This window comes from Tursiops truncatus, chromosome 7, assembly GCF_011762595.2.
Source record: "Tursiops truncatus isolate mTurTru1 chromosome 7, mTurTru1.mat.Y, whole genome shotgun sequence".
Taxonomy (NCBI): Eukaryota; Metazoa; Chordata; class Mammalia; order Artiodactyla; family Delphinidae; genus Tursiops; species Tursiops truncatus.
In genome coordinates, this window is record NC_047040.1 from 9677357 (window position 1) to 9703169 (window position 25813).

The 25813-nt window shown below is 42.1% G+C and overlaps 1 protein-coding gene across 1 annotated transcript in view; it reads left to right on the forward strand.

Moving 5' to 3' along the window:
- The window catches only part of DNER (delta/notch like EGF repeat containing), a 325355-nt gene that overhangs the window by 175119 nt on the left and 124423 nt on the right, over window positions 1-25813 (forward strand). Inside the window, exon 6 of the mRNA XM_019923664.3 lies at window positions 25425-25578. Within this exon, the coding sequence (XP_019779223.2) occupies window positions 25425-25578 (154 nt within the window). The remainder of the gene's footprint in view (window positions 1-25424; window positions 25579-25813) is intronic.

The window sequence follows — 25813 nt, forward strand, 5'->3', positions numbered from 1 at the left end:
TCAGCTGCCCTCTGCCCCCTGCCCTTCCACCTGCCCAAATATATTTCAGGCTCAGCTCAAAATCTTTTTGCTTCTGGAAGCTGTCCCTCATCCCCCAGTGCAAACTCCCTCCTCTCAAGCCCTGTACATTTTATTTTTCTTATGAGACACATGGCATTTGGTTCATGCTTCTATTTCATACACACGTTATTACTTGTATTCACTTTAGTTCACATGCCACTTCCCGGGCAGAGTCACTGCTTGTCATGGGCTTGGTACTGCCCTAGGCTCTGGGGGATGCACGTTTGCTCATATAAGACATGCCCTTTGGGAAGGAGCTGGGAGGTTCAGGAGCTGGGAGCTGGACAGTAAATCATGGATTAGAGCAGTGGGAATGTGTGCTTTGGGAGAGTCTTGTAGGTGTGTTCTGGGAGCCCAGAGAAACATCCAGCTCAGACGTGGGATCATTGGGAGTTTCCCAGGGACGTCTCAGATGGTGAGTTCCTTGACATTAGGAGTCACATCTGGTCCCCTTGGTATCCATTCTAACAACTAGCAAGGTGCTTTCTGCATGGGAGATGCTCAAAAACTGCCTATGAACTAAACAAACAGAATAAATAAAAGAACAAAGATGTGATGGGAAACCAGTTCTCTAGGTTTTCAGTTAGATATGTAATTTGGGTTATATGTTCGGTAAATATGGGAACATGAAAAGGACGTGGTGTGTTTGTTTTATAAACTCATGAATCAGATTATATTTTCTGATCTAAGGCCTTCTCACAGACTGTGTGGTCCAGACTGTTGCTGGAACCCCTTAGGCGCATTTTAAGCAGTATTGCCAATCCTTTCCCTATCATTTAAAAAAGAAATAGGTCAGAATAATTTGAACAAATGGAATCTTTGATGCCATTCTTTTCTTGGTTTGAAACCAGTGGCGAACTCCTCTTTAGGTTAGGAAGTAGCAACGTGCCGGGGGGCAGAAATAGATGTCATATTCTTTCGTCCATCACTTCTCTGAGAGCTAATTCTTCTACCATCATCAGTGTGAATAAAAAGGCCCTCATGAGACCTTGAAAAGGGCCTGAGACCTGGTAGGGTTGTGAGAAAGAAATGGGGTGACAGCATAGATGAGAAAGCCCATCAAAGCATCAAAGGAAAGGCATTCACTGTATCCTTTTGAGCACTAAAATAGCAGCTGACAGAGTGTGGAGTTGCTTTTAAAAGTTCTGTTTGGTATATAGTGGGGTTAGGTCCCCCACGGTTCTGCCGGCACTGGAGAGGAATTTCTCCTTTAAGTAGGGAACAAAACACAGCAAGAGAGGGTCAGAGTAGCACACTAGTGGATGGGAAAATACTTGATGAGCCAGTGGTTAGTGACGTGACAGAAAAAAAGACTAATTTATTCTTCTAAGGGAAGGGGGGACCCTTCTCTTGACTGAACAAATAGCTTATGGACAACGCTCATTAAAAGCATCTGAGCCAGAGTATAGAGGCTGAATGCCAAAATCAAGGTGTCTTGAGATCCATTTATTTGCTAATAAAAGATGGGTGATTTCTCCCACAGATTATACTTGCAGGAACCACTTTGTGGGCCTTTGAGAGAGAAAATACTTTTATGGGTAACAAAAATAGAATAATAAATATTGGAAACAGACTAAATACAGAGATCATAAAAGTAAGTTCACTAGCGGCAGGACAGGAATAAAGACACAGACGTAGAGAATGGACTTGAGGACACGGGGAGGGGGAAGGGTAAGCTGGGACAAAGCAAGAGAGAGGCATGGACATGTATACATTACCAAATGTAAAACAGATAGCTAGTGGGAAGCAGCCACATAGCACAGGGAGATCAGCCCGGTGCTTTGTGACCACCTAGTGGGGTGGGATAGGGAGGGTGGGAGGGAGACACAAGAGGGAGGGGATATGGGGATATATGTATACATATAGCTGATTCACTTTGTTATAAAGCAGAAACTAACACATCATTGTAAAGCAATTATACTCCAATAAAGATGTTAAAAAAAGAAAAAGAAAAATTATCTAAAACTTGGAAATGGGCAAACAGAAAAAAAAAAAAATTCAGCCCAGTTGTTGCTGTTTCAATGGTCAAGGATCAGCTCGTCTAGAATTTCATGGACTTGTGTCTAAATTATAGTTCTTGGTGCTAATGTAATTAAAGAGCCATTGCTGCCTTTTATGTCACAGACCGAAGGATGATCATATCGTTGCCTGCCACAAATACATGACAACATTTTGAGTCGCTTATTATAAATTATTAAAAAAATTGTGAATTATGTCCCCAAAGATAGATGTCTTGTCAAGTTTCTGTTTGGCATCAGCATTTCCCAGAAGGTTGAAATGTGTCTCCCCAAGCTGACAGTTGTAGAGGCATTACTGGCTGGTGGCATTCCAAATATGTTAGGGTGAGGATTAGATCACTGGTGACGTTTCTAGGGTCATAACATTTAGAGTGGAGGGTGATTTTAGAGGCCTCTTCACCTATTTTGTTTTAAACGCCAGGAAACCGAGGTCTAAGGGAGATTTAAGCTCTGTGCCCAAAGCCCAACAGCTAATTCATAGTAGAGGCAGGAGGAGAATGAAGGGAGATTTCTGGACTTTTGCTCCAGGGCTCCCCCTGCTGGGCAGTGTGCCTCTAGCGGGACCTTCAGCATTTCAGTGTGAGTCTTGGTGCCTGTTTAGCATCTTCACGTAAAGTTTTACCGTTTACCGCAGGGAAGAATCAGGCATCATCGGGTTAAGATGATTTGACCTCGTGACCTGTTGGTTCAGCACTTCTCCAAGTTTAATGTGCACATGTGGGAATCTTGTTAAAAGTGCAGATCTGGACCAGTGGGTCTGGGGGTGGAGGCTGAGATGAGATGCTGCTAACCTTGTGAAATGCCGTGGAAATCAACCAAGACATTAGAGGTCACTCAAGACCTTCCAAAGAGACTTAGAAGATTCAGCAACCTGGGTCCCATGGTTTTCTTTGGCATAAAATACAATAGGGGAGTAAGCTCTCTGGGACTCTTATTCTAGAGCAAAGTTTGAGAAAATCCCGGTATGGGTGAGATGAGGAACGCAGGGAAAGAGAAAATCCCTACAGGTGTGGCAGGCAGCCTTTTACAAGTAGCCCCAAACCTGTTCTTTTAGATTACAACCCCCCACCTCCAGGTTTACAGAGATGTAATTGACATAAGATTGCATTAGTTTCAGGTATACAACAAAATGATCCGATATATGTATATATTGTGAAACCATAATAAGTTTAGTTACCATCCATCACCATATAGTTACAATTTTTTTTCTTGTGATGAGAACTTTAAAGGTCTACTGTCTCAGAACTTGGAGATATAAAACACAGTACTGTTAACTATAGTCACCATGCTGTACATTACATCCCCAGGACTTATAAAGTTCCAGTTGGAAGACAGAAAAGTTACAGGACTGTTTTTGCAGCCCCTGATTTTACAATCTGTTCTTTACACGCTCAGTCTTTACAAAGAGGAGAGATACTCATTCTATAACTCTGTATTGGAGACAGGTAACTATTATTCTCAGATTTTAATGGCTAGCTTTTAGAATACAGAAATAAGGTTCTGACTAGACTTTTATTCCAGAGAGGAGAAAACCATCTCTTTGGAACTTGGTGAGCTTGCTTTCCTTGTCTTTCCTCTCCCTGAGATGCTTATCCTTTTGTCCTAGTTTTCAGTCCACAAGTCAGTGAGCTGAGTGGAAGCCCCTGGGAATAACGCAGCTAAGCGGCTTTGCCGCTGGTGTCTGGTGGGGCTGCACACCACGTTCTTTAGGGATCTGAAAACTGTCAGCCACACTTGCTCACAAAAAACAAGTTCATTCCACTTACCATCTTGGAGAGTCATTTATTTCTCCCCATTTCCATCCCTCATCCAATGTTCTGTGAGCACCTCTAAGTGTCAGGCACGGAGCTTCACCCCAGCAAAACAGGGCGAGGAAAACCACCAGGGTCTCTGCTCTCTTGATGTCAAAAGTCAGAAAACTGGCTTTGGAAATCACTGAACTTGACCTTCCCCTGATGCCCAAATCTCCTCTGAAACATTATCGACTTCCTCAGCCTCTAATTAAATATCTAGCCAGTGACCATCTGCGGCAATTTGGTACTGCTTTCAGACTTTGAGGAGGAAAAAACCCTTTGAATGTTCCCCACCATGTTCTTAGTATGGCTTTAAAGTATAAATGGACTCATCTGTTTCCCTGAAGTCGAGGAAATTAGAGCTTCGGTTTGATTCTGGTGTTTGCCCCATTCCTTCTGCGACATCCTCTTGCGTTTCAAGAATCAGTGAGTGGGGTTGGTGAATGGCTCTGCAGTTTATCCTTCCCAGTTGTGGAGTGTTAGGTGGTTGGGAGTGAAAGTCATGTGTTAGGGGTTAGTGCAGCATAATTTTTCCCAAACCAGACAGAGACACCAGAGAGCTCTGGGTGTATGTTACTAACGTCTCTTAATGGCGCGCAGCATTAGGGGTTTCGACATGGTATTATTTGAAATCTCCTGGCCCTCCTGGCCCAAAATAGCTCCCCACTGGCCTCCCTTGTCCTTTTTCTTTAGATCTTGGCCCATTTTTCTACCTGCCGAGTCACAGACTCACTTGAGGATTTGTCCACTGGATGCAACGTTTGTAGTTTTATGTCCCAAACTCACCCAGTGGTTTTCTGACTTTTTGGTCTCGGCACTCCTTTCCATTCTTAGAAGTTACTGAGGAACCCAAACAGCTTTTGTTTATTGGGCTGTTTCTGTTGACATTTACTGCATTAAGTTAAAACTGAGGAATTAAAATATTTATTATTTCATTTAATTAATAGACCCGTCACATGTTAACAAAAATAACTCTGTTTAATGAAAAGTAACCGTTTTCCAAAGCAAAAGAATTTAGTGAGAAGCGAGGCATTGCTTTTACAAATCTCTTTAACATCTGGCTTAAAAGAAGAAAAAAGCTGGATTTTTCCATTTGCTTTTACATTCAGTCTATTGCAATGTGTTGTTTTGGTTGAACTAGAGGAAGAAAATTCAGTCTCACACAGATGTTTAGTTGGAAAAAGGAGAAGTGTTTTAATAGCCTTTTCAGATAATTGTGGATATTTTTCTTTTTTAAAAAATAAATTTATTTATTTTATTTAGTTTTTTGGCTGCATTGGGTCTTCGTTGCTGTATGCGGGCTCTCTCTAGTTGCGGCGAGCGGGGGCTACTCTTCATTGCGGTGCGTGGGCTTCTCAGTGCGGTGGCTTCTTTTGTTGCGGAGCACGGGCTCTAGGCACATGGGCTCAGTAGTTGTGGCGCACAGGCTTAGTTGCTCCGCAGCATGTGAGATCTTCCCTGACCAGGGCTCGAACCTTTGTCGCCTCCATTGGCAGGCGGATTCTTAACCACTGTGCCACCAGGGAAACCCTGTGGATATTTTTCTTGAAAATACTTCAAAATTAGACAAGTGACAGATTCTTAGAGGTTAATTGTATGTGGGATGTGGACCATATTAATGCTCTTGCTGTCTGTCACATTAAAATCCATTGGTATGTCTTGCTCTTTGGATCTTCTAACCATGAGTGATTTTTATAACATCACACATTGGTCATTTGGAAAATATTGGAGTTATACAGAGCTTCTAAATATTGACACATTTCATAATACAATAACAAGAAATCACATCCGTGATTGATATCGCCACCAATCTCATCAGAAGAGTCTTTAAGAATTGGTAATCTGTCAAGCTTATAATGGAAGATAAATGTTTTCCAAAATTCTAATTATTCCTTAAAAGTTCAAATTTTATCTCTGATACCAAAAACTATTGGTTGTTTTCCTTAAAGGGACAGGCTCGCTGTGTTCACTGGAGAGGAAATATCTGCCAGAGGGCCAAGTCTGGATAACAGTACTTTGTCTGTTAGTCATTGTTTCAAGGATAAAAGGTTTTCCATGAAAAACGAGATAGTTAGGTCATGGCTCTAACAATCCCATGAGTGTGTTTCTCGAGGCAGCTGCTGGGCAGCAGGCATGCTGCTTGCAGACCTTCCATTTCATGACAGGGAATGTTAAAAAAAAGACGTGCATTCCCCGTTGAGGTTTCATCAAATTTTAATTTTGATTGCCTCATCCAGGACATTCTAAGTGAGACTGGCTTTTTCCCCCCTCTCCCTGCAAAATGCCTGAAGATGCTGAAGATTCAGAGATCGTTCATTGCTGCAAAGACACGGCTTTGACATGTGGGGAGGTATCAGTAGTGAAAAAGGCACACTGTGTTTTCCTATTATTATGAGATAGTTTTGACCTTGTGAACTCTGTCGACTGGAAAAAAAAATGCACAACGTGAGAGTTGTGAGTTAAGTTTTACTGGGGGCAAAATGAGGACTGTGGCCTGGGAGACAGCCTCTCAGAGAGCTCTGAGGAAGTGCTCCGAAGAGGTAGGGGAGAGGTCAGTAAATATGTGATTTTGGGGAAGGGGGACCCGTGCAATCAAGAACACATTTTGGCAGAAGGTTGATGCTACTCACGAGGACCACATGTCTCCGTTAATGATTTTAGTGCTTTTCTAGAGAAAAAATGGGCTCATAGAATCTTCCCCTGAAAATATCTAACTATGAAGGCTTGTTGTGCCAGTTCTTCCCAGAGCACCGAGTGCCTCCTTCCTGGTCTCCATCCCAAACTCCTTTCAGAGTGTGTTGAAGGTCGGTGGCAGCAGTGGTTAGTGACTCCATCCTTCTAGTGCCAGATGGTGAGTGACAAGTTTTAGTTGGCAACCCCCTGATAGGGTCTCGGGCCTCTTCTCCTGAGGTCTGGAAGCCACAGTTTGAGAACCCTTGTCTGGTCCAAGCTTTCCCGCTAACTTTTTTCTCTGGACCTCCTTATTGGCTTTCTGCACTTTTTTTTTTTTTTTTTTTTTTTGCGGTACACGGGCCTTTCACTGTTGTGGCCTCTCCCATTGCGGAGCACAGGCTCCGGACGCGCAGGCTCAGCGGGCACAGCTCACAGGCCCAGCCGCTCCGCGGCATGTGGGATCCTCCCGGACCGGGGCACGAACCCGTGTCCCCTGCATCGGCAGGCGGACTCTCAACCACTGTGCCACCAGGGAAGCCCTGCTTTCTGCACTTTTAACTTATTTTTCTGAACACTCCAGTTTAGTTTGGGACAATTCTGTTTTTTCTCTTTGCCCTTGAAAAGCACTTTGTAACTTTTGTCCCTCCTCTGTGGAGATGGCTTCTTTGTGACAACACTGGTTCAGTTGGCTCAGAGCCAGTTTGACGAGTTCTCCATCTTCGTCTGCTCCTTGACGTCCCTCCCCCCAATGCCCACCCTGGGATCAGCAGCCCACTGTCCCCCGGGTCCCCAAGGCAGAGGCTCTTCTCTTCCCTCCTTCTCTCTTCTTCCTTCTCTGCCAGCAGCCGGCAAAGAGCCACATCCAAAACCAATTGAACAGTCCCTAAAATCCTGTTAAAAGCATAAAGTGAAAACTGGCTAATTAAAATAACAGAAATCTTCTAAAGCGGCTGAAACCAACCTTCCTGTTAAACACTGTGGCAAGCTTACAGATAGTAAAGGGGATCAAGGAAATGGAGCAATTGTCTTTCTGAAGATTGACCTGCTCTCCTGGAGAGGAGAAGCTGCAGAATTCACGCCTGGATCCTTGCGGTTGGGAGGACAGTGATGGTCGGGGGGTGGGGCGGCTGGGTAACAGGGAGCAAGGAAGAGCTTGGAGAAGCGGCGAGCCTTGCCTTTTTTTTTTTTTTTTTTTTTTTTGCGGTACGCGGGCCTCTCACTGTTGCGGCCTCTCCCGTTGCAGAGCACAGGCCCCGGACGCGCAGGCTCAGCGGCCATGGCTCACAGGCCCAGCCGCTCTGCGGCATGTGGGATCTTCCCGGACCGGGGCACGAACCCGCGTCCCCCGCATCAGCAGGCGGACTCTCAACCACCAGGGAAGCCCGGAGCCTTGCCTTTTTGACAAGCTTGGCATTGAATGGCGGGGGAGAGAGTGGGATGGTATCCTCAGTGGGAAATTGGGTCCAAAGAAGAGTTTTTGCTTATAGAGTGGTGGATGCATTGAACTGGCATAAGCTGAAGGCAAGAAACGGACAGATGTGAGAGTAGGTAGGTGGGGTGTAATTAATGGGTGAAGGTCCTGGAGGAGATGGAATCAGGAGAGGTGTGGAGGGCTTCAGAAAAGTGAGTCAAGTGATGTCAGGTGCAGGCTTGACAGAGGTTTTAAAACAAGGTTTTATTTAATTGATGTGAAATTCATATAATATAAAATTAACCATTTTAATGTGAGCAGTTGAGTGGCATTCAGTACATTCACAGTGTTTTTGCAACCAGCACTTTAATCTAGTTCCAGAACATTTTTGTCACCCCGAAAGGAACGCTGCCCTCATTAAGCGGTCGCTCTCCATCCCTTCCCCCACTCCCTGGCAATCTGCATTTTCTCTCTACGGATTTACCTGTTCTAGATTTCATATAAATGGAATCATACAACATGTGACTGTTTGTGGCTTCTTTCACTGAGCATCATGTTTTCCAGTTCGTCCATGTTGTAGCATGTATCAGTACTTCATTCCCTTTTATGACTGCATAATATTACATTGTACGTATATACCACAGTTTATTTATCCATCTACCATTGATGGACATCTGGAACGCTCCTGGCTTTTGGCTGTTGTGATTGGTGCCGCTGTGAACGCGCATGTACAGGGATTTATCTGAGTACCTGTTTTCAGTTCTTTGGGGTGTTTATCTAAGGAGTGGAATTGTTGGGTCATATGGTAATCCTGTGTTTAACTTTTGGAGGAACCGCCAAACTATTTTCCGCAGTGGCCAAGCCCCTTTACATTCTTACCAGCGATACACGAGGGCTTAAAGTTTTCCACATACTCACCAACACTTGCTATTTTCTGGGGTTTTTTAAAAATTAATCCTTGCCATCCTAGTGTGTGGGAAGTGGTAGCTCACTGTGTTTTTGATTTGCATTTTCCTAATAACTAATGCTGTCAATAGAGTTTTTTTAAAAAAATCGTATTACGTGCTTTACGTCTTTGAAATACATTTTTGATTTTTCCCATCAAAGCCAAATTCCAGTTATATCCCTTTGTGCAGGAGATTATAAGAGGCACAGTCTTGGTTACAGCAGAAGGAATAATTGCAGACATCATGTGGCCGAGTTCAGGAGCAGTGGCCCCTGGGGATTCCGGATTGTTCTGCCTCTAGATTGGAGGCAAGTGATTCTGCTTGCCTGGGCCACCTTGAATACTGGTCTAGGCCAGGTCAGTGCTGGCATATCTGCTCAATCCCAGCTTATCATTGGCATGAAAACCATTTAGAAGCTTGGTTTATTTCTAGGGAATGTGAGATAAAGCAGATTCAGAGAAGACGGTACCCTAATCTTGCCTCGACTGGAAACTGACCAGGAGCCCACCATCTCCATGGGGAAGGGGTAGGACAGGCATTACCCCAGCACCTGTCAGACTGTCATGAGCCATCGTATGGCTTTCTTCCCTCAGACTGCCTTTTCCTTGTACTCCAAGAATAGTCCCAAGAAACCTGGCCCAAACCTGTGTGTCTTTTACTCATCAGCAATGGGGAACTCATTCTGTGCTCAACTTCCTTTCACATATGGACTTTTGGAGGCTAAGATAGCATTTAATTGAGCCACAAGCCTGTGTCCCTTCCAGGTTCACACTGGAGGAGAATTTCTAGATCAGTGATAATTCTGCAGTTACAAACAGGCTATTTCCAAGTCAATAGAGGATGGAGAAACTGGCTTGGAAGGGAATGAGAGAGCTCTCCCTGGAATACAACAGCTGCTCTGTATGGAGACGCAGAACAAGTTGACTGCAGTCCCCTTGGCGTCATCGCTGCGCATGCAATCGGCAGTCTTCTCTCTGCCTGTGGTTGGTTTCCACACGGTTCTGGGCAGAAGATTTGAGCTGTGTCTTAGCCTCAGACAGAGGTGACTGTGTGTTATGTGCAGGGACATTTAGGGCTCCAGTGTGGAGGGAGAGGTGCAGAGGATGCTAGTGTGATCATCTTCCAGGAGTCAGCAGAGGCCCTGGCAAATGTGGACAGTTCCAGAGCTGTTCAGAATTCAAAGGTCATTATTATGCAGGACATCAGAGCTGTCATTTACACATCTTGCTTTCACACGGTCACAACGCTTTGGCAGGAGACTGGGGAACACGAAGCACATGAACAGAAATACCCACAGCAGCTTATACAATATTATTTATATTTTCTCAAAATAATCATGCACGTGTTTAGGTCTATAGCTGTAGAAAAAGTTAAAACATTTCGCTTTTCTCCCTTCCTTCTATCTCCGCATTATAATTCAATAAGTGTTTTCCCAGATTCGCTGGTGTGATCTTGGTTTGTCTTTCCTATTAACCTTTTCCATTTCTTTATATGCTTTCTTCGTTACATTTTACCTCTATTCTTTTCTTCGTTATTATCTGGTCTCAGTTTGTTTTAGTATATGTTTCAGTGCTGGCAAGCAAAGTATATCAGGTGATCACCATCAAGTGGTGTCAGTAGCAGAGAATTGAACAAAGTCCTAAAAGTCAAGAAAATTAAACATTGATGCAAGAGGCATTAATGGTTAGTGGAAACTAACATATTAAAGGAATGGGTTATATGCCATGAAAGCACCTGCTGAAGTGATGAAAGGACAGTCTGCTGCAGAAGTTTTGTAGGGGTCTGGAATGGAAGATGCGTGGGGTTAGTTAGGACTTGGATTAGGTTAAGGAAGGCTGCTCCACAGGCCAGGGTCACAGACTGTGCGAACTTGTACTGGAATCTGGTCACCCTTCTTTTAGCTTGAATTGTTTTCATTGATTTTTAAACCAAAGTCTGATCTTCTATTTTAAGGATTTCTCCACACATGGAAGATTTGGGGGATAAGAAAAAAAGATATCCTATTGCGATGCCTAAAATCAGACGCAGCACCCTAATTTGACTTTTGCCTGAGGGCTATTTCAAGTTGCTAAAATAAATAATACATTCGAATTTATTTTAGCAACTTCCTTATTTAGATTAGTATAATATTATTCTTCCATTTTTATCACAAGAACAATTCATTTTGCAAATTAATCAAAAATACCGCCTTCCATTTAGCTTGGCTGAAATTCACCAGATGCTCATGAGACATCAGTTCCACTGCTGTTTCCTGGTGGAAAGGATCTTCCATTCATCATGTCCTGTGACATGACATTTTCCTCGCTGGAATTTTTGCGTGGGGATATTGAGGCTCTTGGGATGACTTAATTTTAGTAAGGGTTGAAGTTTTACAATTTTGTAGTGCTTCCAAAGGTACCAGCATTTTAGTTTTATTTAGATCATTGAGAAGCCTGTGGAGGCTTACTTTTATTGTCTAGCTGGAGAGAGAATTCAAGGCTGCACCACATATCTGTGTGCTTAAAGAGAGCACATGGTGTCTGTCCTCGGTCCAGGCGATGTCAGTGTGGGCTTCTGCGTCTGTAGAGACCATTCTGATGAAGTGGGAGGCTTTGTGGCCCGGTGGAGGCCAGTGGACACGGGGCAGTTCAGGAGTCAAGCTCTGACTCTGGCATTTACTGAAATGACATCACTTAATTCCCTAGAGCCTCAGTATCCCTGTCCGATAATGGGAAACATGAAATGTCCATATCACAGGGCCGTGGCGCATGGGAGACCTTGGGAGTACAGGCCTGTAGAGGTGCTGGAGAAAATCCTAATGGAATTTAACATGGGATCCTATATGTGCAAGCATTTTGTAAAGTGCTTCGTAAATAAAAGGTGACATGGTACACAGACCATAAAAGTGGCATCTGTTGCCCCCATCGAGAGCCACCTTCCTGTGGCCCTTGTTGCACTTGGCATTTCAACCCTGTTATCCTTGGACGTCTCTGCTTCCCCTCATCCTCTTTTGAACTACCCAGGGATGCTTCTGGCCTATACAACAGATTTTAACTGACTTCAGCGGTAATCATTTGGGGCTAGACTCACGTTTAATTTCCTTCTCAGTGTTCTCATTTTAAAGGATAATTGTTGGGAGAAAGTTGATACTTGAGTTTTTGAATCCAAGTCACCAGCATATGCTCTACATACTAGTGTTTTCTGTTTTATTTTGTCTTTAAGATCTGTGCTGTGACAAGAGGGGTGCAGTTGGCCACAGAAATGGGCAATCAGCTGTTTGTTTTACTTCTTACCCATTGTTTCCAAGCACTGCTTAGCTAAATGTATTTTTAATTTTGCGGTTAAAAAACAAATTTGTTGAAAAATACCAATTTTAGCCAGAAATACTCATGAGTGTATAATTGTTGCCCAAGAGGAACCCTGGTAAGAGGGTCTTCTAAAAAAGAGCGAAACCATAGTTACCAGCAGCAGTAGTAGTAGGAGATACTTTTTTTTTTTTAATTTATGAGGGTTTTTAACTTCTGAACTGAAATTTTAAAAAAATACTTTAAAAAATAAAAGTATAGCTAGACATTGGTACAATTTAGTTGCCTATTCTGGTGGACAGAATACGGTGGGCTAGGAGTGTAGACTTAGTGTAAGATTCAAGGATATCTAGGGAGGTCCCTTCATCCCAAATTTCCTTGACACACCAGCCTGGCGGGGATGGCCGGAATCCTGGTGTGTGAGCTTAATTCCTTGTAATAAAGGCATGATTTCCTGTTTAAATGCAAATGTCCCTGAAATGGTATCACATTAAGGTATTATCTGTCATTAAAACTGGAATAACTTAGCTTAGTCAGGGGCTGATTTTAGTAGGAGAGAGAAGAGCAGGTAATTCTAGAATCCAGCTGGAGGTGTTGGGTCTGAGGGGGACCTGGGTTTGGGGAGGTGAGATTTGTCAGCAAATCAGAGTCTTGTGTTTGGTTTTCAATTCTTCCTACGTTTAGAAACAGGGGAGGCTGGTGGCATTTGAGCCATACTTCTGAGACAGATGTTATGCCAAATAAACAAAACTAGTTTTGTTTTAGAGGAGTCTGAGAAGCTTAGAAGTGCTCATCCGATGCCATAAATGACCTTGAGCCCCATTCTGTAGCTAACGCCCATATATGCCGCTCTCAGAGAAGGCAGGAATTCGGGCTAGCTCATGGAATTTTTCTCCTTTCCAACACAAACATTTAAAAATTATAATTAGAGAAAATTATTTGAGATTGGCTTCTCCACTGGGCACTGTCCTGTATGACAGCACTGCTAGGTGTACCAGCCTTCATCAAGCCTGTGCACATGAACCAGGAAGTGAGATTAAGGTTCTTTCCAGCACTTACATGAATCTGTGCTTAGCCCAAGGATTTTCTGTGACATGGACATTTCATTACCACCCTCTGATGACGGCAGTCCTGAGGCTCTAGGGAATTAAGCATGCGATACCTTTCTTTTTCCAATAAAGAACCTAAACCTGATATCCTATGCTGAGTCATAAATGAATTAGAAAAGAAACTTCAAGCATCAAAATGGTTCAAATATAATATACTAACCAAGAAATTGTTGGAAGGGTGATATGAGCAGCGTTAGTGTCCTTACATTAAAAATTTGTATGCAGATTTTCTCTGATTCAGAATTGGAGGATTAAATTATCACCTAAAAGAAATCGCTTCTTGAGAATATTATAGATTAATAAAAACTGTTTGAAAGCAAGCAAGATTCACCTTGCCTGTGAACTTAGCTAATTCTTTTGCCATCCCTGAGCTAGATCGTTTGCTGAGTTTCTTTTGGAAGTTGTTAGAATGATTCTTTTCCAATTATCCTGGAGAAACACATCTCTTAGATATAACCTGCCTTTTGTTCAGTGTTAAAATCATGAAAGCAGCAAACATTTAGTGAGATAAGATTTAATTAAAATGAATGATAGGACCTTCCCACATCTGCTGGTGTTACTTCAATTTGTGTGAGTGTAAATTCAATAAAGAAAAACATCCCTCAGATCAGGGACTCTATATAAAGGAAATCATTCGCAATAAGATGGAAAGAGAGTTTTTTCCCATTCAATACTGAAGAGATAGTTTTAGTTAAATGCCACGGTGTGGTGTCAGGGATCATATAATCAAGACAGACCTCTTGGAATTTAGGCTATGATACCAATAACAATAAGAAGAGGAATCTTGATTCATGTGTATATTCTCATTTCAGTAGGAGAGCAAGGGGCTGAAGAATTGCATTCACCCTCCATAAGGAAGACTGAACTGATCCTTTATAGCAACTCTGCTGTGGTTTACTTTTTTGTCTATTTGCAGTCTCTCTCTTTGGGTTGGCTTTGTGACTATCCACAAAAGTACGTAAACTGTAAAATAACCTATTAAGAGGAAAATAGATCTGAAGACCAAGGCAAAGGAGAATTCTAGGTCCAAGAGGAAAGTAAACATAGGTTAAAGTTATAAATGTGCAGAGGAAGGCTCACGTACTGGCTAAAGATAGGAACTGGGGATGCATGTCGGGTTAGCCGTGGCCCGTGAATGTAATAGACCATGTATGTGACGGAGCCCAAAGGGGTTCCATCCCCTTTGGGGATGGATGGAAGATGGAGGGAAGAAAGAAGAAAGAGAAGCCACACACGAGACAGATGTTCTGGGAGAGAAGCCATTGAATGAGTGTCCATGAGGTGGAGTTCTTCAGGTTTGTCTCCCCATTTTGGGGTCTAGAGTGTCACATGGTGACAGAGGTCTTGAGAACTCTATGGGTTATCCCCAGAAGAACAAAAACTGTCACTCAGGAATGATCTATGGATAGACCCAGAGCCATCAGAATGTTTGAACAGTCAGGGCAGGAAGCTGGGGGTTCTCTATAGGGATCAGGTGCTGTACCTTTTACCTGGCCAGGTAGGTGCAAGTGCACCTCCTGCCTGGTCTCCACATCCATTTGAGCACCTCACCTTCCCTGTCTCCAGGATTTGTAAAGGGCCAGTGCAATCTGAATGGGAAAAAAGAGGTTGAGGGTTTTGATGATCTTACCCAAGCCTAATTTCTAATCTCCACTTACATATCCTGGTCCCTGAATCTAGCTTGTGATTTGATTTGCTGATTTTCATCACCTGACTCAAACAGGAACTGGGAAGAGGGACCAGTCAACCACTTAGTCCTCCTGTGTCACTGATGCAGTCATTTTATCTGTAAGTGACTGTGCTGAACTCCTTTGTTATTGGATAGGTGTTCTTGAATATCTGTTGTATCATTGTAGATCTTACAACAGTTAAAATTTTAAAGCCAACAACATAAATAAAAGAATCTCTGGTTATAGCACATCTCCTTTCATTTTCTCCTATTATTACCTGAGGTCCAATAGGAAACAAAGTCATAAATAATGTAAATTTCTTGCCCAAGGTCAAAGAGATGGAAGAGCTAGGAATAGGATCTCAACAGGCAATGTAGTATTTTTTTCTTACTAAGCTACATGGTCGTCCGTGGTTCACTTTGACCGTAGTTTCTTTTACATAAAGGGGAGATCCTGGAATCAGATTTCCTGGGTTCACTTTTTTTTTTTTTTTCCGGCGGTACGCATGCCTCTCACTGCGGTGGCCACTTCCGTTGTGGAGCACAGGCCCCAGACACGCAGGCTCAGCGGCCATGGCTCACGGGCCCAGCCGCTCCGCGGCATGTGGGATCTTCCCGGACCGGGGCACGAACCCGTGTCCTGCATCATCAGGCGGACTCTCAACCACTGCGCCACCAGGGAAGCCCCAAATTTCTGTTGTTTAAGCCACCCAGCCTGTGGTATTCGATACTTTGTTATGGTACCCCTGGCAACCTAATAGGGAGAACAGGAAAGAAACCCACTAGGAGGTTGTTAGCACCTCAGTGTGGCATGGAATCACTTGGTGGAGGACAGTGGGGATTTATGGCTTATTTGGGACTGAAACCCAGGTCCATCAGATCTAAGAGCGGAAGAGGCCTTTGGAGGTCAGCCCCTTCAGATTCCCACTCGGTGCATAAACGCTGCCCTCATCCCCTTTCTCAGAATGTCATTTGAACTCTGCCCCTCGTTCTCTGTAATTTAATTTCTCGCATTTCTCAATATGTTAAATTGTAAAAATGTCTTTACAGTGATACCAAATCTGCCTCCCTCTGCCTCTGACTAGCAGTGTGACATTGAGCAAACTGCCTAAATTCTCCAATCTCTTCCCTCATTGGTGAAATAGAAAAATCATACCGATCTTGCAAGACCGTTGGGAGGATTAAGTGAATCCTTACGCGGTACTTGGCATATGGCGGGGGCTTTCTTCAGTAAATGATGGTTTTGACCCCTGCCATGTCCCCACTGGCTTTCCATCTTTGGAGAAAGCTATCAGTGGTTTATCATCTTAGCTTTACATTTCAAAATATAATTCGTAGTGAGTTTTCCTTCTGAGGGAACTTGAAGAAGACGTTGGGAAGGATCTCTATTCTTCAAAGAATCCTTCTCATCAATAATTTATACATCAAAATGTCCATTTCATTAAAGCTTTTTCTTTATCATTTTCTTTTGATGTAGCAAAGGAAATAACTAGAAGGCTAAATTGATTTTTAAAATAAGAAAGTAGAATGGTATATCATTTACTTGTGGGATCAGGCTAATTTTTTTTCAGGGAAGTGCAATAAAAGATGAGTTTTTAGTGACATCCTTTTGTTTTTTTTTTTTTTTTTTTGCGGTACGTGGGCCTCTCACTGTTGTGGCCTCTCCCGTTGCGGAGCACAGGCTCTGGACGCGCAGGCCCAGCGGCCATGGCTCACGGGCCCAGCCGCTCCGCGGCATGTGGGATCTTCCCAGACCGGGGCACGAACCCGTGTCCCCTGCATCGGCAGGTGGACTCTCAACCACTGCGCCACCAGGGAAGCCCAACATCCATTTTTTTTTAAAGTCAAATATTACTTTTGTTAGTGGATTAGGATGTTGCAGCAAATAAATACAGAAATGTGAGTGAACTGGAGATTGAGGCTGATTGCATGGAAATCTTATGCCTAATTCCAGCCACGCTCAGAGTGCTGAGAACACATAAGTTGTTAAGTTGCATGGATGAGGTTGGAAACTGCTTGTGAACATCTTCATTCCTCCAATCCATACATCCAATTTTAGAAAGAAAGTTTTTATAAAATTTCCTGAAAGACATTTACTTTCTTCACCCTTGAGCAATCCAGTAAACTACAAAGTCTTTTGGAAGGAAAGAGTATGGCTGTCTCATTCATTATTGTTTCTATCATTTAGAATTTAATGTTTAAGCCAAAGAAACGATTTCTAGGAATTCTTGAATGTTGCGTCTTGCATTCAATGTTTAGACGATCTGCCTGTTTCTAAGCTTACTTGAAAAAAATGAGCTACTACATTTGAAATGAATGAACCCAAATAGAAGAGCAATAGCATATCTAAGACTAATGGGAAAATAAGATTATGAGCTATAAGCAATGAGAGTATGTTGTTTAAATTAAATGTGAATAATAGAACAGGGAGACCCAGCCAATGGACAAGAATCTTAAAAATGTAATTCATAATGAGCTTTCCTTTGAGATGGCTCACTGTGTTCCCAACAAGAGGCAACAGTTTGTCTCTGTGGCTGGGCTCCAGGTGTTCCTGTGTGGCCTGGGCTCAGGAAAAGGCATTTATGAGGACTTTTACATCATAAATAGAATTCCCAGATAGTCTCTTAAGTTTTATGTTAAAATAATCCTTTCTGTCTCTTGAAATACTAAATCTGGACTTAGTCAAAGGCTGAATTCTACGTGTCTAAGAGAACTTGCAGGACTGATCTTCTGACCCTTTAGTTACAGGCCACCTGTGTTTAAGGAAATAAAAATGTGCACTATGGTCACTGCTTTTTATCAAGGTTTTAGTGTTTGTCAACTATGTAATTTCAGACCTGAATGACCACCTGCTGTGGTCCCTAGAGCTGGAAGAATAAGCTCTTGGCTTAGAAAGACGAGGATGAGGCTTCTGTGGCCTCCATCTCCACAGATTCAAGGTCAATGCAGTTGGCATGATGGGACAGCTCAGGTTAGAATCTGACTAATGCTTCATTGTTTCATGAGTTAGACAGGATTCATTGCCTTCCTTCCCTGAAGTCCTCGTAGAGCAGTATAAGCACTCTGTCAGGGGGCTACAGAAAGCCCTTACTGGGGGGATCATCTTCACGGACAATTGCCGCTCCGTTAACTGGGAGCAAAACGATTCCAGAGCTTTGCAACGTTAGGAAACAGGCTCTACTTCTTGACCCTGCTGTGTGTGGACTCCTAGTTTAGAGAGGTCTTCCGAATGTTTCCGCGTAGGCTCTGTAAGCAGGAATTCTCTCCCAGCTGTGGCCTGGGCTGGCTGTGCCCTGCTCATGACCCTGGCATGCTGGGCAAGCGGAGAGGTAGCCACGCCTTCCTTTGGCCTAGGAATGGTGGAGCCTTCTCTTCAAGATAACTGGACTGTTCAGAGGGGAATATGCTCCGTTATGTGATTCATATTGTCCACAGCAGAAGACACGTCAGTCCCTTAGGGCAGGCAGAGCTTTTCCTGGCACTCGGACGTGAAATGAATTTCTGGAGTGGGACTTCATGTACGGGGACGCGGTGATGTGCACACAATGTTCTCCACAACGTCCCTGCAGTAAACTCAATAGCACATCCCGCAGGGAGGAGCTGGACACAGGATGCTGAAATGTGATTCTAATGTTTCAAAGTTTTATCTTTCCTTTCCTGGGATTTAGCCAGACTCTTAAAATAAAAACAGTGCATTTTTTATTATGGGAAATTTCTACGTGCATAAAAGTAGAGAGAGTCATTTGGCAAACTACCATGTCTGCATCGCCTAGTTTCAGCAATTATCGACTCATTAGCTAGAATTTTGACCTCGCAGATGTTCAGACATTTAACTATGAATCGCCCAGATGTTGTTTGGACTCAGGCTGATCCATGACGGAAGTTGAAGTTGGCTTTGCGGGTCTGTTAGGTGGGAGTGGCTTAAATCATCTCCTTTCCATTTTCAGAGGTTTTGGTTTGGAATTGTCCTCCTAATCCTTGTTCCAGCATCCCCTTTAGCATGAAGATGTGGATGAAGAATGTATAAGTGGCTCTGATTCTGATAAATCACAAGATCATCAGAGGTAGACAGGGAAGTAGGAGAGGAGGACCCTTACCCTGCACAGAACTCTCATGCAGGTCTACCTTTAAGGAGCAGACTGTAAAGTCAGCTTTATTCAGTGAACACTCAAATGTCTAGTATGTATGCAGACATCAAGGACCTCCAATTCTGGTGAAGAATCGCCCAAAGTTTCCAAGTCTGTCCATGAGTGATTAGGCACTTTATGTACAAGAGATGCATTCAACCCCCAGGAAGGAGGTTTTTAGTCTATTTTGACACATTATTTGAATAGAGTTGGTATTTTTCTTAAGGCTGAAAGAAATTAGGATCAGTGAACCCAAAGAACAGTCAAGAGGCTGGTAGGGAAGACAGCCAGACAGCAAGGGAGGAGGTGGAAAAACTACAGATACCTGGAGCTGGAAATAAAATACTACTATCATTGGGGGTCATTTTAGAGTAAGGGTGAAGGACGTCCCCACATGGGTCTATGGTACCCATAGATCATCACGGTGATGATAGGATGATATGCAGCTGTGAGTGGAAAAGGACTTGGAATTGGATGATATTGTTTTAAGCCTTGACCTTACACTTGCCAACGGGGACACCTTAAACACTTTATCTGACCTCTCTGTTGAGTCTGTTCTCAACTCCTAAAATGGATCTGGGAATACCCACCTGACAGATGTGGTGAAGATTAAAGAGATAATTCAATGTGAGCAAGCTCTATAAACAATGAGCTTCAGTGTCTAGTTGGCTGAGTTTTTTATGTTCACTGATGTCAGTGGGACACCAAAAAGAGATGTATATTTTCTGTATACTTTGTTTAAGGGAGAAAGTAAACAAAAATTGCTAAATTCTGACTCTGAAAGAGAAAAATAAAGCTCCTCAAAAAGCTTCTGTCTCTGGTCTTCCCTGGTGGCTCAGTGGTTAAGAGTCCTCCTGCCAATGCAGGGGACACGGGTTCAATCCCTGGTCCGGGAAGATCCCACATGCTGCGGAGCAACTAAGCCCACGTGCCACAACTACTGAGCCTGTGCTCTAGAGCCTGCAAGCCACAACTACTGAGCCCGTGTGCCACAACTACTAAAGCCTGCGTGCGTAGAGCCTGGGCTCTGCAACGAGAGAAACCACCGCAGTGAGAAGCTCACACACTGCAACGAAGAGTAGCCCTCACTCGCCGCAACTAGAGTAAAGCCCGCGCACAGCAATGAAGACCCAGCACAGCCAAAAAACAACAACAACGAAAAACCCTTCTGTCTCTGGGATGATTTGTTCATGACAAGTAGGCTTTACTGAGAGGTGAAAATTGCAAAGGATGAGACAGAAAAAGTAAGCTGGGACCAGGTTGCCAATGACCTGTGTGCCATGCGGGGGAATTTAGATTTATTTGTTCAGAAATTTGGCTCTTTATTTTGTAAAGTATTGAAATATAAAAATACAAGAAAATAAGTTAGAGTCAGAGAAAATATAAATTAAAAAGCGATATCCTAGTTGGAAAGCGGAAACAGTCATCTAGGTCACAGAGCCCTAGAGTGTTGTTAAAACTGAACTTCTAGTAGACTCTGTATGGCAGCCACATCAAAAAGGAAAAAAAAATGAGCAGTCACATCATCTCCATCATTCATGAGGACAAAACGTCAGTTCTTATGACTAGTAACACTTTCAAATGAGTGGATTTTCTTGGGAAGGAATTTATAAATGAGGTAGAAAATGATGTATGGCCTATACGCTCTTGCCAACGTCCTCATGGTAAACGCAGTAGTAGATTTCAAAGGGATGTTTCTTACAGGACCCTTCTCCTCCCCTTCCCTGCTTAATTTTCCCCACAGCATTTATCACCGAATTTATTATTAATCATTTCGTTTGCCAGTCACCCCCACTAGAATATAATCTCCACGAGAGAGTCTTGTTCACTTTTGCGTCCCCAGAACAGCGCCTGGCTCTTCCTAAGTGCTCAATATATATGGGTGAATAAGTGAACACAGGTATGACTGCAATTTTTTTAAGCTAGAACTTTTCAAAGTAAGCTTCCTACCGCTGTGTGAGAAAGTTTCATTACTGTACGAATGGAATATTTGACTTCAAGCTATTGAGAAAAACAGATTCTGCATTGGTTTTTAAAATTAATCTCTGAGGGTCATTTTTCATTTTACTTGAAAAAATATTTTTACCTATAAATATATAATAATTTTGCAAGGAAGTCCCTCTCTGTAACTTAGCTATGCTACTAATTTTAACTAAGTCCATTTTGTCTCTTACGCCAGTTAACTCAGTTGGGCATAGGTTACTGCTATCATAGTCAGTGGGTTAAACTCAAGGTTGATAGAATAGTTTATACATCAGTGATCAAACACAGGTTTTTTTTTGTTTTTACAATAAATACGCTAAAAACATAGTTTCCTAATAAATATTTATGGCCCCTTACAAGTCAAAGTCTTGAAGCTATTTAAAAATCCTTTTCATATTATAGGAAAGCTCTTCATTCTTAGAAAGTAGACTTTGGAAGAAATCTAACTCTGTGGACAGCGTGACACATAATACGCAAAGATTTAACTAAAATTTTATGGTCAAGAGTATGTAAACATTTGTTAATCTTCTTCCTCATTCATCAGTCAAAGTTTTAGAATCAATTCAGTTCTTTGCTTGGTCAAAAGCAATTGTTTCAACATTCTCTTAAGGTTTCTTTCAAGCTTCCTTCTTAAAACAAAATGTGCGGCTTTCGTTTTATCTTTCAATTCATTCAACTACACTTCAATTTAAAAAGAAAGTATATATATATATATATATATATATATATATATATAAATTCAATCAGTGCTAACTGAAAGACATTTGATTTGGGGCGTTTAATAATTTATTTTCACAAGTAACATATTTTCCATGGAACTTGCCAGATGAATTAGATGCAAAATGTATCCCCCAAATGACCAGAGAAATTCATCTGAAAAATGGAATGACTGGATACAAACCAAGTAATTTTTAGTGGACAGCTGCCAGAAATAGTCACATGGAGTAATTTACTATGACGCTGAGGCCCGGTTTGGAATTGTGCCTGCTGGGTATGCACAGCTTTTACGTTCAAAGGCGATCACAGCTCTGCAGATGCACAAGGGGCTCCGGACAGCCTCTTGCAAATATCAGCGTTGTGCACTGTTGTCCATTTGAGCAAGGACAAGAGTTTCCTTAGAAGAGAGATCTATTTTTTAATTTTTATTTATTCATTGAAGTGTAGTTGAGTTACAATGTTGTGTTCTGGTGTACAGCAGTGATTCAGTTATACATATATGTATATGAATTTTTTTTTCATATTCTTTTCCATTATGGTTTATTATAAGACATTGAATATACTTACTTCCCTGTGCTATACAGTAGGCCCTTGTTTATATATAGTAGTTTGTATCTGCTAATCTCAAACTCTTAATTTATCCCTTCCCCACCCCCTTTTCCCTTTGGTGACCATAAGTTTGTTTTCTATGTCTGTGAGTCTGTTTCTGTTTGGTAAATAAGTTTGCTTGTATCGTATTTTAGATTTCACATATAAGTGATATCATATGGTAGCTGTCTTTCTTCTTCTGACTTACTTCACTCAGGATGACAATCTCTAGGTCCATCCATGTTGCTGCAATGACATTATTTTGTTCTTTTTTATGGCTGAGTAATTTTCCATTGTATATATGTACCACATCTTCTTTATTCATCTGTTGATGGACATTTAAGTTGCTTCCATGTCTTGGCTGTTGTAAATAGTGCTGCCCTGAACATTGGGGTACATTATCTTTTAAAATTAGAGTTTTCTACAGATATATGCCCAGGAATGGGATTGCTGGATCCTATGGCAACTCTATTTTTAGTTTTTTGAGGAACCTCCATACTGTTTTCCATAGTGGCTGCACCAATGTACATTCCCACCAACAGTGTAGGAGGGTTTCCTTTTCTCCACATCCTCTCCAGCATTTGTTATTTGTAGACTTTTTAATGATGGCCATTCTGACCAGAGCAATATAATACCTCACTGTAACTTTGATTTGCATTTCTCTAATAATTAGCGATGTTGAACATCTTTTTCATTTGCCTGTTGGCCATCTGTATATCTTCTTTGGAGAAACATCTGTTTAGGTAGAAGACAGAAAAGGAGTTTCCTAATTACAAGGCTGCCTTTCTAATAGTCCTTAATGAGCTTTTCCCAGCTTTCAACTACAAAGTCTATACAAACACACAAAAGGGGAAAAAACTCACAGCATCAAGAAAAAAACAGATAAGAAGTCAACTATTGCTAGAATGCAGAGGGAACTTCTGTTTGCCACAAGGAGGTATGAGATGATAGAAACAGAAGGCAGAAAATTTACCTCTAACTTAAGTAGAAAAAGCCATTGCTTTTATTCCAGTTGTTCTAGTTTCTAAGATATAATTGATGAGTGTGTCCTTAAACCAAAGAGGACTTGATTGTGCAGTTTATAAGGATGTGTCCTATTCCCTTAACAACAACTACAACTTCAACTAACAAAAGAAAGACACCTACATAAAATCTGGCTCTTTTGGTTGAGCTAAATATCATGTTTGACTGTCCGGCTTCTTGGTTGGTTGCTGAGGTCAGAGTTCCATCCACTCCTGGTTTAGTCGCTTGTGACAAGGGGCATCCTCTTATGGTGTAAACTATGATCTCACCATGCAAGGGACAGCTTTTCTTAGAAAAGGAGTCTGTGGGTTAGGGCAAGTTAGATGGAAGCCATAGAAATATAACTACAAATAGAATGCAGCCATAAAACAATTTTACCTAATGACTCTGTGGGTTTTCCTTCCAGTAATGTAAGGAGTCAATAGTAGGGAATTTAAACATTCAATTCACATACTGATAGGTTAGAGATAAAAAAGATAATTTTTAAAAATAGAAGCTAAAGTGGCATTTGATAAAATTTGATCATTGTTCCAAGCATTCTACTTAGTGATCAATTCTACAAACCTCCCTTTGAAATCAAAATGATTCTGGATGTGCCACCAGTGTAACCGTGAGGACTAGAGAAGAGAAGGTGACATTATCATGATTTGCAATTGATGTTCCCTTGGTTTTTTGCGGGGGGGCTTGTTTTATCCGAAAAACTCAAGAGAATCAACTAAAACCTCTGACCTGTAATGAGAGCCCAGGGTGATGACAGGTAACCTAACGTTATCACTTTACATGTCAGTAATAATCGCTAGCAAGTATCATGGGTATTCCAAGAAAGAGGTGAGGAAAGGATCTCATTAGCAATAGCTACAAAGAAATCTAAATATTCAGGAGTAAATTAATCAAGAAATGGACAAGAACTATAAAACTTGATTAAGAGACAAAAAAAAATTAGAAGAAGACAACCCTTTTGTTTTTTAAGAGAAAAGATGTTATGTAGTGCTTGGTGGGGGCGGGTGGGTACAGGGTGGGATCCTGAGTTAACAATACCTGGAGGAGCCCAGAGAGTCTCTGTAAGATCAAGGGCAGGGGGCTGGGTCCCCCACCGCCTCCAGAGGGAGGGAGGTAGGCAGGGCTGGGAGAGGCTGTGGGCGGGGCTTTGAAACACCTGCCTGATGTGTGGGGCTTGGGGAGAGCTGGGAAGGGTGCTTTGGTCTGTTTTGTTTTTATTTTTTTATGCAGTAAGTTTTATTTATGCCAGTCTCCTTTGCTTCCTCCTCTCCATTCTTCATGAGAATCGCAGTCACATCTACGCAAGGCTTTGGAGCCGGATCTGTGTTTTTTTAGATGCATCACCACCCTCAGGCCAGCATTAGGACGAGAGCAGGAAGGCTCAGTTTTATTTGGATTTTACAAGTGCCTCAGAAATGAAGCTTCCAGTCAAATGCAGTTCTCTGGGTCTGAGTTATGGTCTTTTACTAGTATAACAAACCAAACCGAACGGTCCTTTTTATTTTCCCTTACACTCAGGTCATCTGCGTGGCTGCACACTGAGCCTCATTTACGAGTGGTTTGGTAAATTCTCCCAGTGATCTGGAAGGGTGGGCCCCGTGCCACATTTCATGATGCTTTTGTCGCAGGCACTATCTCTGCTGAAGGATTTCATCTGGAGTGACATCTAATTTAATGACTGTAGCTCAATATATCTGCTCTGGCATAATTCTCATTTCCATGTCAGGTCAACAAAACTTTATTTTTTGCTGAAAATAATTATTCTTTCCATTTATGGTTTAGGAAGGTTGAAAACCATTGCGATGCATATCAATAAAAAACATGTTTGAAATTAAACTGTAAAGAAATAGACTATTTTTTAAAGCTGTGATTTTAATCAGATCATGATATAAGTGATACGATTAAAATACTTAGTGTTGGTATAATTATAAAAATACGTGGTACGTTTGAACTTTGAGTTTCACAGTCAACGCACACATTTTAGGGGACTCAAGTAACATACACCATGTGTTTGTGTTTTAGGCAACTTTTTCGTGTAACTGTGATGATCAGTACACGGGTACTTTCTGTGAAGAATTTGACGCCTGCCAGAGGAAACCCTGCCAGAACAATGCAAGCTGTGTTGATGCGATTGAAAAGCAAGATGGGGGCAACTTTACCTGTGTTTGCCTTGCTGGTAAGGTTTCCATAGTTAATAGTTGCTCTGTGTCTCTCTGTAGAATAGACACTTATTAATTAAGGATGGTTAAGCATACATCGTTGGACAGGTGACTTTAAGGTCTCATTTGGCTCCATCAGCCCATGCTGATGGGAATGGAGGAAGGAAGTTCCTATGGGGATAAACACCATGTTCTTTGGCTGGCTTTCTCATGTTGATATGCTTCTGTCTTAGCATTCCACCATTTTCATTC